General features: G+C 45.8%; 2 protein-coding genes across 8 annotated transcripts in view; one reads left to right on the top strand and one right to left on the bottom strand.

The window, feature by feature from the left end:
• Positions 1–15216, top strand: part of LOC138917971 (ral guanine nucleotide dissociation stimulator-like) — a 238244-nt gene that overhangs the window by 188655 nt on the left and 34373 nt on the right. The window lies entirely within an intron of this gene.
• Positions 8639–14963, bottom strand: LOC138917970 (spermatogenesis-associated protein 31D4-like). The gene is made up of 4 exons (XM_070237023.1): positions 14713–14963; positions 13921–13966; positions 13265–13325; positions 8639–12986 (listed from the first exon to the last, which is right to left on the bottom strand). The coding sequence occupies exons 1-4, from the start codon at positions 14908–14910 to the stop codon at positions 8780–8782; spliced, it is 4512 nt and encodes a 1503-aa protein (XP_070093124.1). The 5' UTR covers positions 14911–14963; the 3' UTR covers positions 8639–8779.

Here is a 15216-nt window from a genome sequence, read left to right as displayed (position 1 = left end):
AGTTTCAAAATATGTAGCATGTGTAATTGGCATACCAGCAGGAGAAAAGAGAAAGAACAGAGTAGACAAATATTTGAAGTAATAATGGCCAAGGATGTTCCAAAATTAATGACAGGTTAACCATAGATTGTAGAAGCTCAGAAAAGACCCCAACAAGATAAATACTAAAAAAGTCTATACTTGGACATATCGTCTTCAAACTGTAGGAAACCAAAAGATAAATCTTGAAAGAATCCAGAGGAAAATAAACACCCTACATCTAGAGGAACAAGGATGAGAGTTGTGGGATTCTCATCATAAACCATGCAAGCAAGAAGAGAGTGGAGTGAAATATTTAAAGTGTTGAAAGAAGAAAAAACACCGCCCACCTAGAATTTTATATCTAGTGAGATTATCATTCAAAAGTGAAGGAGAAATAAAACCTTTCTCAGACAAACAAAAACTGAGGGAATTCATCAGCAGCAGACCTGCTCTGCAATAAATATTTTTTAAAAGTTCCTCAGGGAGAAGGAAAATGATAACTTGGATCTTCATTAAAAAGAGGAAGAGAAGGAATAAATTAAGGTAAAATGAAACTTTTATTTTTCTTATTCTCAATTGAGCTAATAATAATAGTGACAATGTATTGGGTGATTATAGTATATGGATAAGTGAAAGGAATGAAAACAATGTTACAGAGGACTTACATTACTTATAAACGTATATTACAAACTCTACAGCAACCACTGAAATTTTTTTTAAAGAACAATTGATATAGTAAGAGATGAGAGAAAATGGAATCATAGAAAATGCTTGCCTAAAACCAGAAAACGCAGAAAAAGAGAAGAAAAAAGAATAGATATAATGAATAGTAAACAGTTATAGACATTGTAGATATGAGTCCTACCGTATTTTAAAAAAATCGGTAAATATAAATCGTGTAAATTCACCAATTAAAAAACAGAGACTGTCAGTGGATTAAAAAACAAGACCCAATTAAATGTTGTATACAAAATGCCCACTTTAAAAATAAAGATACAGATAGATTACAAATAAAGACAGAGAAAAATGTACCCTGCTAACACTAACCAAAAGAAAACAGGAGTAACTATATTAATTTCAGACAAAGCAGACTTCAGAACAAGGAAAACTATCAGGGATAAAGAGGGGTATTACATAACCATAAAGGGTCCATGCTCCAACAAGACACACAGTCCTCAACATGTATACATCGAACAACATAGTGTCAAAATATGAGGCAAAAACTGGTAGAACTGCAAAGAGAAATAGTTGAATCCATTGTTATGTTTGGAGATTTCACCCTCTCTCTCAGAAATGGACAGATTCAGCAGGCAGAAAATCAGTGTAGATGCAGTTGACCTGAACAGCACCATCGGTCAACGTGATCTAATTGACATTTTGTAGAGTACTTCATCTGATAACACACATTCTTCTCAAACTCTCATGGAACATTCACCAAGATAGACCACGTTCTTGGCCACAAAACACACTTTAACAAAAATAAATAGAGATTGTACAAAGTATGTTTTCAGACCATAATGGAATTAAACTAGGAATCAATTACAGAAGGATAGCTGGAAATCCTAAAATGTTTGGAGATTAAACAACACGCTACTAAACACATTGGTCAAGGAAGAAGTCTCAAAGTATTTTAAACTAAATGAAAATTAAAATAGAACTTATTAAAATGTATAAGGTATAGCAAAAGCAGTACTTAGGGGGAAATTGATAGCATTGAATGCATCTATTTGAAAAGAAAGATTTGATATTTCTGAGGGACCTGATTTACTTACCTGATTGATGTCTCTCTCTTTCCGAAATATTGGGAAACATGGACTCCTCTTTAGGTAGCAGAGTGACAGAAGAAGGAGCCCCCCCACACACAGGAAGGCAGGGATGGGAATACCTAGGAACTCAAGCTGGAGCTCAGCCGTGGTGCATTAACATTCCTCAGACAAAGAGGGTGATCTGCATCACCAGAAGTGCACTGCCACCTCAGGCAGCTGGGCGTTAAGAGTGCACATTCTAGACTAGAGTTCCAGGCCCGCATCACAGAGCTTTAGCATAGACACCAAAGGTTCTTGATGGTCGGGGAGGGGAAAACACAGAAGTGATGAACCCACAACCCTTCCCCCACCATCCAGGCCAGCAAATCAGTCCACCCCTCTGAGGCCCTTTAGATCCTTCCAACTTACCTTCCAACTCCACATATTCACCATAGCATATATTTCACCTTGGTGAAATTTTCTATTTATTCTGTTACCCAGCTATTACCTAAGAGCCTTTTATTGCTTGGTGATCTCCTTTTGGACCCCCACGTCATCTTTGAAAGTCGGTCCTGTGCCCAGGGATTTACATCCCCAAGATCTACTCGGCCTTCAACTAAAACTTCGCCTCATACACAATGTGTTTTTACCTGTATGAAACCAGAAATACACTCAGCGGCAGCCCCACCTCCCGTTATCTCCTCAAAAGAATCCCCTATCACCAAAAAGCATGAGAGAACAGAGTAGCCTGTATCAACCAACAGAAAGCATGAGAAAGAGGGCCACAAGGGCATGGCACATCCGTGGACCCAGGGCAAACAACTTGAAAATGTTTGGTAGTTCTTCTTTTCCCCGAATCCCTCTTAGGCTAGTCAGCCTCTAAAGGTTCTCAAATCTGGCCCCCTCCACCCATACGGTGTCTCCCCCTGCTGCTCCCTCTTTTTCTCTGCCAAATCCCCTCCTCCCAGCAAAATTTTAAACTTTTCCATTATTTTACAGAGCAATTGTGCTGGACCATGACCTGCAGGGTCAAACTCATCTTGATTTAGGGACTAGGCTTCTCTTTAGCATAACTTCTAGTGAGCACAGTTGTAATCATATTTGACAGTACCTTTAGATTTTTTTTGAATCACACCTATGGTTACTTCTTCCATGAAAGGTTTTATGATTTTTTTCCCCATCTACTTTCTATCTTTTCCCCAAAATTCCCATTGACGTCTCTGTACCTTTTTAAACAATAATGTCATTTTTGTTGATGGTGGATATATGTTTATTTCATCTCCCCCCACGCTAGCTAGTCATTTAATAGGTATAACTTTTACAGCTTCATTGTTTAGTGCTAAACTGCTGGAATGAAGCCCTGTGTCATGTCCTCCCTTTGCCTGCCCGCATTCCCTCGCTGAGTCTGATGAATCTATCTTGGCCGCAGACACCCAATCCTTTCCCTCCCATGTGAGAGGGTTTACCAGTAATGACAGCTCCTTTCTTTCCCTGTCTTCTCCCTCATCCACAGCTTCACCATCGTCTCTACCCAAAAGGAAGGTACACTTCAAGCCCACCCCTCTCATGTACCCTCCGTCGACTGCAGGAGGTCTCTGTTCAGACAAATCCCTCTATGTATCTTTGCTTCTCTGGCATTGTTTTTTTTATAGCAAGTCTGGTCCTGACTGCCCCTAAGGTCCCCAGGACTCATGATTGTCAAGTCATCCTTTAAAGTCTGAGCAAGATAAGCTCCACCAACAATAGTTTCAGGTGGGGCCGGCCCCATGGTCGAGTGGTTAAGTTTGCACACTCCGCTTTGGTGGCCTAGCGTTTCGCCGGTTTGGATCCCGGGCGCGGACATGGCACATTCATGGACATCCGTGTGTGTGTGTGTGTGTGTGTGCTGATATAGAGAGAAAGGGGAGGGAGGGAGCGGAGACAGAGACAAAGTGGAGAGATATCGAAAATGGGTCAAAATACTAATGGGTACACCTGGATAAAGGGTGTATGGTTGTTTACCATCCATGCAACTTTTCCACAAGTTTATCTTTAAATAAATACATTTTAAAAATGGACCGTTGGCTGTTGTCCCAAATTTTGCCTAACCTTTGAAATTTCTGGCTTTGATTCCCGCACCTGCCATCGCTAGCCTACCCAGACCCCAGAAGTGTGCAATGGTGACTTTAAAACAGTTGTCGCAGGTTCTGTCCCAGGCAAGAAACCCTGGATCCTCTTTGCACATTTAAAGTGTGCTAACATTTCAACAGGGTTTCACAAAATACTGGAAAAGAGCATCCCCCCCAAAATTTTTTTTAAAAAAATTATACATAATATAAAACAAGAACCAAGGAAAGAACAAAATATTCAACATGTGTACAGCATGAAACCCTTAATTTCTTCCTTATCTGGTGCCACTGGGTCGTCCGTCTTCTGGGGTTTTGTGGTGTGAGTTGGTTTGCCGGCACTTCCTCTGCTCTGCTACTCAGTTACCACTCCTGCACCAGATTTCCGTCTTCAAAAATTGTGTTGACATCTTTTGTCATATCTTCTTCCCTTCTTGTCATCCTCAAGGGCCTTATTCTTTTTAAATCCTTTACTTGTTTTGGCAGCTTTATTGAAATATAGTTCACATACTATACAACTTACCCATTTAAAGTGTATAATTCCATGATTTTTAGTATATTCACAGATGGGCAACCATCACCACAGTCAATTTTAAAGCATTTTCATGACTTCAAAAAGAAACTTCATAACCTTTAGCTGTCATGCCCCTGTCCTCTCATCCCCCCAGCCCTAAGCAACCACTAGTCTACTTCCTCTCTCTCTAGATTTCCCTGTTCTGGGCATTTCGTATGAATGGAATCATATGAGGTTATTTGTGACTGGCCTCTTTCACTTCTGCATAATGTTGTCAGGGTTTGTGCATATTGTAGCATGTATCAGTACTTTTTATTGCCAAAAAATATTACATTGTGTGGATATACCGTAATTTATTTACCCATTCGTCAGTTGATGGACGTTTAGGTTGTTTCTGTCTTTTGACCGTTATGAATAATACTGCTATGGACATTTGTGTACAAGTTCTTGTGTGGACATATGTTTTCATTTCTCTTGAGTGTATAGCTAGAAGTGGAGTTTCTAGGTAATATGGTAATTCTGTGTTTAACTTTTGAGGAACTGCCAGACGGTTTTCCAAAACAGCTGCACCATTTTTCATACCCACCAGCAGCATAGAAGGGTTTCAGTTTCTCGGCCTTCTAACTTTTTGATTGTAGCCATCCTGTGTGTGAAGTGCTATCTCACAGTGGTTTTGATTTGCATTTCCCTGGTGACTAATGCTGTGGAGCATCTTTTCATGTAATATTTTACTTTTGGGGAAGGAGAGGAGATAAAAAAGTGTTTGATCTCCTGTGTTTAACTCATCATACAGTAGCTCGTTTTAAATATATTACAGGAAAGAAACTTTCTTCTAAATCTTTGAAAACACTTGCATGGTGATGTGAAGTCCTTATCACATGTACAGTTTTCTCCTTCTGTGGTCTCTACGTGCTGCAGTCACTGTGTGACTGAGGGACTGCAACACCGTGCACTGCATTTGCTTGGGAAGATTCCTTTCTGCGTGGGGTGGAGGGAGGAGTTAACTCAGTGACTTCTCAGGCTTGACTACAGGGCTGAGCAGAACTGATGGCCAGAGCATCTGAAGCTCAGTGCGTTTCCTCCCCATGGCTCTGTCCATCTGTTTTGGGTCAGTGAGCTCCACAGGTAGTAAATGTCAAAGAAACGCGAGAGCTGTGACATGGGCACAAAGCATACACCTGAGAGACGGATGGCAGGATGTTCCCATGGGCTTTTGCCCCTTAACCGTAGTGTAGGAGACGGGCCGTATCACACGTGCCAGATGATAACTGTGAAAGTGGGGTAAGGGGTACATGGGACGTTCCACTGCTCTTGTGCATGTTTAAACATTTCTGTAATAGAAAGCTTAAAATAATGAAAGAAGCTGGGTGCCTCCTAAAGAGAGGGAGGGGACGAGAGGATACCTGGCAAGGGGGCTCAGTCCGTCAAGACGAGGGTTCAGCTCTCTCAATAAGGACATTTCAGGATGTGTAATCATTGAGGTTAGGAAGGAAACCTCTTTTCATATAACAGGAAAGGAGGAACGGGAAAAGGTTTTTGTGAAGCTTTATTGACGGAAAGTTCCTGTCTCCTGACTTCTAGTTCCTCTGTGATCAGTGGTCCAGCACATCTACTGAGCAAATGGAGACAGCCTAAATTTGAGGAAAGTGAAGGAGATTTGAAATAAATTTGAGTGTCCCTGGAGAGAGAATGGAATAAGGAAACAGCGACCTAAGCTCCATTTGTCTTGTTCTCATGTTAGTAAGCATGGGATAATTCTTTGTGGAATGAGTGAGTGATTTCCAGCTAGTGCTGGGGCTGAATTTACTGTGGCATCGGTAGACTCCATTGTGAGATTTAATCCAATAGTGATCAATTAGTTATAGGAAGGCATTTCTGGGAAAGGCAGAGAGATGGGATTTTGCCAGACAGGCAGGATTAAAAGGGATTGGATGGGGCCCGTTAGTAGCGGAGCTTTTTAAATGTTGGTTAGCTGACAGACCATCGAGTCTACCCCGGAGAGGGAGGAAATGTAAACAAGAGCTTGACCGACAGACAAGGAGTAAGTGGAAAAATGAAGGGCCTGGAGTTGAAAAGTTAACAAGGGGCATATGAATCAGAAGAATGAGAGACGAGGCCAAGGGGTGGAATGTCCGACTGTAATAATCTGGATGGCTGAAGTGTTCCTGGTGATAAGCTCTGGAGTGTGGCAGTAACTACACTGGAATGGAAGGAAAGGACCCTAAGATGAGATGATGTAGAAACTGAGAGGCTGGTCTTTGGCTGGTCTATCCACATCGATGGTAGAGCCCTCCATGGCCTCCTCACCTCTTCAAGTCTCCCGCCCTGGGCCCCATCCCCCTCCCAGGACCTCCACAGAATCTGCATTCTTTCTTTGACCTCAAGTTTCAGACATTGTGGGTTCAATGGCATAACTCTGGACAAGAAGATACAAGTGTGGAGTGAGAGAGGCTGTAGTGGACACCAGTTTTGTTTTTGGTTTTTGTTTTAACACCTAGCATTCACAAGCCTTTCTGGGAAAACTACCTCCAGTGCCCTCTGGGATACTCACCCCATTTGTGTAGTGTGTGTGTGTGTGCGCGCGCGCGTGCGTGTTCGGTTTTGTTACAATAGTTACCATTATACTTGTATCTTTTCTAATGTCCTCAGATTCCTTTCCCTTACTCAGAGTCTTATTTCGTTTGTCACCTATATCTTGACCCCCTCTTATTACTTATAGATCATTTTATTCTATTTTTCCCTTTTTCTCCTCCCTTCCATTTTTAAAATCATGTTGTTTTTAGAAAACAAAATTGGTATTTTATTTTTCCACCCTTGTAGCCCTCTTTATTTTACTTAGACGTCTACAACTTAATGTATTTAACGCTCACCATCATAATGCTTTTTGAATTTTGCCCCAGTTGACACTCAGCCAATTTTTGAGTCCCAGTCTGTCTAAGTGCAGTTGCCTTTCCTCCAAACCCCTATTGTAAGGGTGGGTATGTGTGCAGTCCCTGGTGAGACCCCCATATATCTGTAACCTGGTGCATAGTCTGGGACTCACCTCTGGTTCATGAGCTGCAGGTGTTCTGGGGGAGACCAGCCATGGCTCCACCAAGGCCCTGAATATCAGAGGCGGCACTTCCATCCTGATAGGTGAACTGTACACACTAAGGGCAAGATCTTGTATATTCCTATTAAGCATAGATGGAAGGAAGGCAGCAAGATCACCTTCCCCAAAGAGGGGGATGCCATGCCTGATGACCTCCCTGCAGATGTTGTTTAGTATTCAAAGAACAGCCCAGTGCCTTTTTGGAATAAGGCATCAGTGTGCTGTGCAGTGCCTGGATCAGCCTCAAGGTGGTGATGCCTGGATCAGATTGAGGAGGGGGCGGGGGGAACAGGACAGGGTCACCATATGGATGATGAGGCATAAAGCTTTGTTCTACCAGCAAGGTCCTTCTTTCCCCTCTTCATTTTTTCTTCCCTCCTCGCTTACTCCAAGTCATCTTTTCCTCACTCTCAGCTTTATTTTATCCTGGGAGGTAGGTGGCTACCTGGTCAACATTGTTACTACTGGCAGCTGAGTGATGCTTTTGCTCTGCAACAAAATATCATTTGGCAGTCTGAAGAAATACCTACAGAGGGGAACCACTTCCCCCAGGTGACTTTCCAGTAGGGAAACCTCAATGTAAAGTTTAAAGTATTCTTCCCTAACACATTAATATGACTCGCATGACAGATTCTTAAGGCGCGTCTGTGCTGTTCCTAGCCCCTCCCCCACCAGCCCAGGATCCACTGCAGCAATACCCTCCCCCACCCCCCAAATCCCATTCAGGGTTCACCCACCTGTGGGGTCCTCTGGTCACTGACCTCTAAATCATGATGAAGCCACTGTTTTTTCTTCATTGTTGTTTTATGAATTGCATACCTATTCTTGACCCTCTTCGGATAGAGAACACCTGTCTTCCCTACTCTCTGAAGGATGTAAAACATTCAGTGAGCGGAAGGTGTGGGCTGCTCTACACTTTCGTTAAGGCTAAGCGAAGAGGCAGGAGGCAGAGCCCACCTCCTCAAACTTCATCAGGGAGGAAATGGGCTTTTGGGGGCACGTGATATCTCTTTGTCAACAAGAGCTCCAGAGCACTGGTGACCTTTTAGAAGCCAGAGGAAGCAATCAGTAAGAGCTGAACTCACTCCTCCTTTTCCCTAAGCACAAGCCCTGAGTTACCTGAAACCCATGCCCCCAACACAGGACACAGAAAAGACATCACTATTATTAGAGATTCATTTATTGGGGAGAATTAATATTCTCCACAAGAAGGAATTATTTTGCGGTGGGAAATTTTCCGCTCTCGAAACGCTGGAAAAGCGTTTTCTGTTGACATAGAGACGGATCCCTAAACATAGTGCCTTTAGCAGTGGTGAGAACAGCTGGAGGCCCCTGGGCCGGCTTGACGCTTGCAGGTGGAGCTTGGATGGGGCACATGCTCCCTGCGGGGCACAGATAAGGGACGCTTCTGATCCAATAGCTGATCTTTAAACGCCATGACTTTCTGAGGGTGTCTGTTCTGGTCTCTGATCCGTCTAGAACATGTAGGATAATTCTGGCCAGCAAAGACAACTTCTTGGTGGCAGGACTTGGTGCTTGGCACTTTACAGGAGGGAGCCCTGTAGTTGGAAGGATGCCCCTGGACGGGCTCTGCCTGGGCCTGCTCTTCTGCCTTCTGGTCAGTTTTCACAAACTTCCTCAGGGAAGGAAGGGGCTCTTGAGGGCGGGTGACCTCTGCTGCACACCGCTGCCCCAGTTTCTCCACTGGGAACTTCCCAGGGACCGTCCTGGTCTTCTGAGCCGTGGTGGTCCCAGTAACGGCAGCTCTCCCTTTAACCAGGCCTCTGCTCTGTGCAGATGATATGGGGCTGCCCTTTTCCTGGGGATGTTCTTGGTTTTTGCCTTTTGTCCCAGGACGAAGCCATTGAAAAATGTGGTTCATCTTTTTTCTGAACAGACTTTCAGGAGGAGGCTGTGCCTTCTGTGATGAGGTCTGGGAAGACTTGCTCCCAAGCGTCTCCTCTGATGCTGTGATCTGAGTAGGGAAACTCTTTCTTGTAGGTTGGGATGTCCCCAACCCTGCATCCCCTCCACCAAGCTCTTCTTTGTTAGTGCCCGGAGGGCTCACTCTCATTGTAGCTGGTGGGAATTTCTTATCCTCGTACCTCTTTCGGTCTTTCTTGGGGACCCAAGGCTCCTGCCGCTGCTTCCTGCTGATCCCAGTGTCCTCCAGATGGACATGCAGCACCTGGGAAGCTCCCATGTCCCCACTGGAGACACCGTGGGCATGAGTCAGTGAGGCCTTGTAAGTCAAACTCTCTGAGGCAGGGGACCTGTCAGTGTGTTGGCCTTGGACCTGGCTCTGATTCCTCATCTCTAGTTTCGCCTTTAATTCCCTAAACAGATGTTCCTTAAGATCCGATGACTTCGGGTCTTGGGGAACTTGTCTTTTTGGTGCAGGGCTTTCAATGGTCCCAGTAATTTCTATTTTACTGTGATTCTCACGTATCCTTTGGGAGCTTCCTGGCTTGCTGGTTGTCAACACATTAGCAGTTTTTGACTGCAGAGCGTTGAGCTCCTTGGCCCTGAATATGTCCCTGGCCGTGCTGTGCACGGAAAAGGGTTCCGACTTCATCTTTTTGTCCTGTCGCCCTTCTCTTCTATCACTGGGACTCACTCTCTCATCCTTTGTCTCATGTTTGGCACCAGCTTGCCTTGCAGGCAGCTCTGGGGGGCATCTGTTGCCTAGCTGAGTAAATTTCTGACTCGCTTTGCCTGTGATGCCACATGTGACAGGCAGATGAGTCTGCCTGGCACGCTGACTCCTCTGAACAACCTCTGCAATCTCTTGGTTGATACCAGAGGGTGATTGTCTCGGCACCCCTTGTCCTTGCCTGCCCATAGGTGAAGTAGCAGGGCAAAGACGATCCAGGACCAGGGCTGAGTTTGTTGTTTCCGCTTTTTCTTGAAGAACAGATTTAGAGCTTCCTCTATGGGGCTCGAAGCCCTCGGATTTGGAGTCCACTTCCAAAGTTGGGTTATTTGAGGGGGAACAGTAGAAATAGGTCAAGGACTGGGATGCAGCATCTTCCGATTTAAACGCCTGTATGGATTCAAGGACCCTGCAGGGAAGGCCCCACTCCATTCTCATACGAAAGCTTTTAATATGGGTTTCCATCATCTGTTGTGCACTGGAATCAATGAAGCAAAGCTCCTGGAAGGTATTCAGGGAGGAGTCCCCACCCACTGAAGGCGGCAAACTCCTCTGTGTTATTTGGGTGCGGGATTTGTCAGAAAGCAGCAATGTCTGCTTGCTGGCATGCCATGAACTGCGCACCATCCCAGGGAGCCGAACCTCACTGATTTCCTCAAACTTCTTGCTCAAATGTGCTTTCAGGACATTTTCAAGTTGTTTCTGATCTAGACTTTCCTCCAAGGCCCTTGAATTTTTCCCTGACAGACTTGCCACGTGACTATTTAGGTCTTTCTCAGAGTCATATGCCGGATCCTTATCTGAAGAGCTCTCTGGGTCACTCAACAGATGAGCTTTTGGGCCGTTCTCTGGGCTATGCCCCTGATCCTTCCCCATCTCCTTCTCTACCTGAAGCAGTTCTGAACCCCTCTCATGGAAGCTTTTGGATTGGCTCAATCCAACATTTAGATCTTTGCTCACCGAGATCCGTGAGAGTCCACGATTGCTCTCTGCCTTAGCTATCTCTGAGAAATCTCTTGGAGGCATCATCAGTGACAGACACTCACAGATCCTGCAGGGCAGGCCCCACCGGTGTTGGATGAGCCTCTTTCGAAGGTGATGTTCCAGTTTCTTCCTCAGCTCATCACTGAGAGGAAACTCTACGGGAAGGATGGAGATGGAGGCATGGGCCTGGGAGGCCTGATGGTAAGGAAAGTTGGGAGCTGAAGAACAAAATTCTTCCTGAGATCTTTGGACTACAGAGGGGGAACCCCACAAACTTTCCTGTTGCTTCTGCAACACTTTCCATTCCAGCTGTCGAATTTCAGATGAGGTGAGAGACTCTGATTCATCCTGGGGTCTATGGTGACACACTCCACAGATCCTTATCTGGGGTAGAGGACCAGATGGTAGGATTGGGAGTGGGGATTTAAGGTGGGCCTGGGACTTGACCTGAGTGAGAGGTAGGGGCTGGGATTGGGGCAGGGTTTGAGGCAAGCATTGGGGCTGGATCTCAGGCAAGGATGGAGGTGGGCGATGGAGAGGTACTGGGGATTCTTGGCCCATGGAGGCATTTGAGATGGTATTAAAAAGGAAGATTGTGGTGCAGTCACTTGAGTCATGGATAGCAGAGGGCAAGGACTCGCTATGCAGAGATGGGAGACCTAAGAAGATCTGCATACATTTTTCCTGTAAATGGTCCTCCAAGATTTTAGGATATGGGGGCTGCTCATGCATGTGCAGCTCCTTTGGTTTGCCTGCACTGCTCCAAAAAGGAGGGGAGAATGCTAAGTCACACTCATCAGCATTTGACTCTAACATTTTCCCCGAAGGATTTAGTTGGTGGCCTGGCCTAAGTTTTTTTGGAAAAGAACCCTTCTCCTTCTCCTTTTCCTTCCACATCAGGAAATCCCTCCTCTTTTGGACTTGTCTCTCCAGGAGTGCCAGGACACGAGGGCTGAGAAATGAGAGGTTACCAGGCTCTATAAGGTTAGCTGTAGGGTGTCTCTCCAGAGAGGACTCTGAAGAATGGAGGGCAAGAAACTCTCGATTAAAATCACATGGTGCCAAGGTGGACGGTGCTAAGAACAAGTCTTTGGCACAAGCTTGCCACCAGGATAATTCTGAAATTGACAGGCTTGAATGGTCAGTGCCTCTGATTGTTGGGACATAAGTGGACAACCCACCAGGGCTATCTGGAGATGAGTTCTCTGGAACAGACTTCAATAAGATGGAAACCGATTTAGATTGAGTCACAGTTAAAGGGTGGTCTGTCGGTGGTGAGACAGACAGGCTTGGTGGTGTGTGATGACAAGCCAGTGAATCAGTGGGATTGATTATCTGGGACAAATTTGGTAAGGGGTTAACATCTTGGGAAAGGGTGCGGTCAAGAGAGAAGATCGTATTCAGAGACAGAGTGGCCTCTGGTTGGAGAATAGGACCCGTTGCCTCGGTGTCATGTGGTAGGAGAGGGGGAAGGGCAAGGGGTTGGGGTGGGGAACGGTCTGCTGGGAATTTGGACTCCAAGGGAGGAAAAGGCTCTGGTGGCATAGAGTGACCCGGTGGTGAGGGTGAAAGAAAGTCAGCTAAGGGTGTCATTGGGTAAGGTGAGAGGACGGAGGGGGGCGGTGGGGAAGGGTCAGGTGGAGGGGATGGTGTTAGGTCTCCTGGAGGGACTTCTGAGAAGGCAGAGGACAGAGTGAATGATGACTCAGTCCCAGAAGCTGTGGAAGCCATAGAGGACACAGAGGCGGTATCATCTTCCAGGTCCTCCAGGAGCCGATTGATCTCAGCAGTTGTGCTATTACAGACCTCACAGGAGGGGTCTGGGCATAATAGTTGACGAAAGCGGGTGGTATTGAGAGGCCGGCCTAGGGGCCTGCGGGAGACAGGAAGTAGAAAACTGTAGCCAGGACCAGAACAAGGAAAGGAGGACCTGCTGGCCTGTCAGGGGAGGGGCCACCTGAAGCGTGCTGCCCCTTCACAATGCCCCACGTCTATGACTTCACCATACACTCAGCAGCCCTCACCCCAAGGCCTTCATTCACATACCCGTTCCTATGGCAAACCCCTCCCATGACTACTGCAGGCTGTACTGAATCCCTGGAATTGCAGAGAACGTGTTAAAGAGGGATCAGGAAAGAAAAGACTAGTCACCTTTTCAGAATAGAAATTAGCCTCCTTTTCTCCTCTGTTTCCCTCTGGTAATTTCTCCAACCTGGGAAACCAGAAGAGTGAATTACATGTAATAAAGGTAGAAGCATAGATGTTACACAGGAGTCCCTTTATGGGAGACCCTTGGGATATTAACGGGCTGTTAACTCTGAAAGCCCCAAGAATCAGTAGATGTGGTCAAACGGTCAATGATAATATTAATAAGGTTCACATGTGTTTGTTGCTTCATTTATAAAGTACTGTCACATACATTATCCCATGGGATGTTCAAAACCACCATGTGAGGAACATAGGTCAATGGTTACCTCGAGGAGTCTGATCATCCAGGAAGTCAACGTAGTTTCACAAGGTCAGGAGACAGAAGTTCTGACTCTTGACTTCTCCCACAGCCACCCACTGGGCAACACCCATTGTCCAGGCCCATCACTGCTTCATGCCCAGAGCTGGGCAGAGCAGGAATCTGAGAAATGTCTCGGGTTCTGACTACCTTCCCATGAGCCTTTCCTCTGAGGCCTCTATCTTCTGAGAGGGACTGTATCTAGCGACTGACATCCTCAGAGACCATGGACCTGGGACCTCATGGAGAGGACAGGAAGGGTCACCCTTGGAGAGCTCAGGTGGGATAGGTGGAACCTTACCACTTGATGTTCCACCTCTTCTTCTCCTCTTGGCTCTGCCCTGACGCTGAGAACAAAAAGAAAAGAATGAGGAGCGAGGACTTAGTTGGCTTGCTCCTCTCTCTAGGAAACTCAGATATTCATCCAAGATTAATGTCACTCTCCATTTTTATTACTAGCACTTTGTGTTCTTTCCCTTTCTGAATTTCTAAAGGTGATAAGATACTTTCAATTTTTCCTTCTTTGAAAAACTCGAAGGAGGATTTTTGGCTGGAGTCCACACTTGATATTCTCAGTCAGAAGTCCTCTGCTCAAGGAGGGCATAGCCTCTGAGGCCCACAGTCACATCTGTGTTTCCTCAGATGGGACCCTGTATCCTGGGACAGAGCTCACACTCCAGTGTCTGCTCAGAGGCTCAGCCCTGCTCTCCTGATCTGCCCAATACAAAGGACGGTTTGGTCGAATGACTCCCGACATGGGAATGTGACTCATGATCCAGTGTTGGGAACAGTGTTCTCCTACACAGATCCCAAACTCTCTAAATAACCTAATGCAGGGCCGTGAAATCAGTGATGGGATTTTATCCAGGAATCCTCCACCACACCCAGATGGTCTGGAAGTTTTAAATGGGAAACAGTCCCAGCTGAACCCCTAGTCCTGCCTGGCCTATTCCCCTAGAAGGATGATGTTCTATCCTCTATTCAGACTTGCCATCTTAGGAGTCTCTCTGGACCAACTCATTTAAAAATGTGGGACTGGAAATGGAAACAACAATAAAAAATCCCTGTTGGTGGCTTGCCCAGGGATCCTTACCTTTTGGTAGATTTTGGTTTTCCAGAAGGTTGGTAAAGATGGAATCCCCACCAGGAAGCACAGGAACAGAAGAAGCAACCACAACCCACACACGATGGTGAGGTTGTGGTCACTATCTAAGAATGTCGAGCAGATGCTCAAAAACAACTCAATATGGCTATTCAGAAATGAGAGAACATTCCATTGACTGAACTCCATTTTCTGAATCGCAAGGCTGCCTGAGGCAACTGAGCTCTGAGAGTGTCCACACTTGCCTATAATCCCAGGCCTGCATCACCGAGCACTGAAGAGTCACAAAGGGTTTCAGAGGGTGGGGGAGGGGACATGAAGAGGGTGTGCCCATGGCCCCTTCCCCCCACCAGCCCAGCTGATCTCTCCATCCATCCTGGGCCCTCCAGGTCCCTCTGCCCTACCCTGCCATCCTATTTTCCAACTCTGTCCGTTCATCATATCATACAGTTACATTAATGGAATTTTCTGCCTGTTCCACCTGTACTCCAGATA

Source organism: Equus caballus, chromosome 16 (assembly GCF_041296265.1).
Source record: "Equus caballus isolate H_3958 breed thoroughbred chromosome 16, TB-T2T, whole genome shotgun sequence".
Taxonomy (NCBI): Eukaryota; Metazoa; Chordata; class Mammalia; order Perissodactyla; family Equidae; genus Equus; species Equus caballus.
The sequence above is the reverse complement of the archived record's forward strand: the minus strand, read 5'-3'. Positions and strand labels throughout refer to the sequence as shown.

What these genes read in the sequence shown, in the direction of transcription:
- LOC138917970 (XM_070237023.1), bottom strand. Translation starts at nt 14,910, where the DNA reads ATGGAGTTCAGTCAATGGAATGTTCTCTCATTTCTGAATAGCCATATT. An exon ending in AAACCAAAATCTACCAAAAG is followed by an intron (nt 13,967 to 14,712) that starts GTAAGGATCCCT and finishes TTTTGTTCTCAG; the next exon opens with CGTCAGGGCAGAGCCAAGAG. An exon ending in AAGAGGTGGAACATCAAGTG is followed by an intron (nt 13,326 to 13,920) that starts GTAAGGTTCCAC and finishes CTGGTTTCCCAG; the next exon opens with GTTGGAGAAATTACCAGAGG.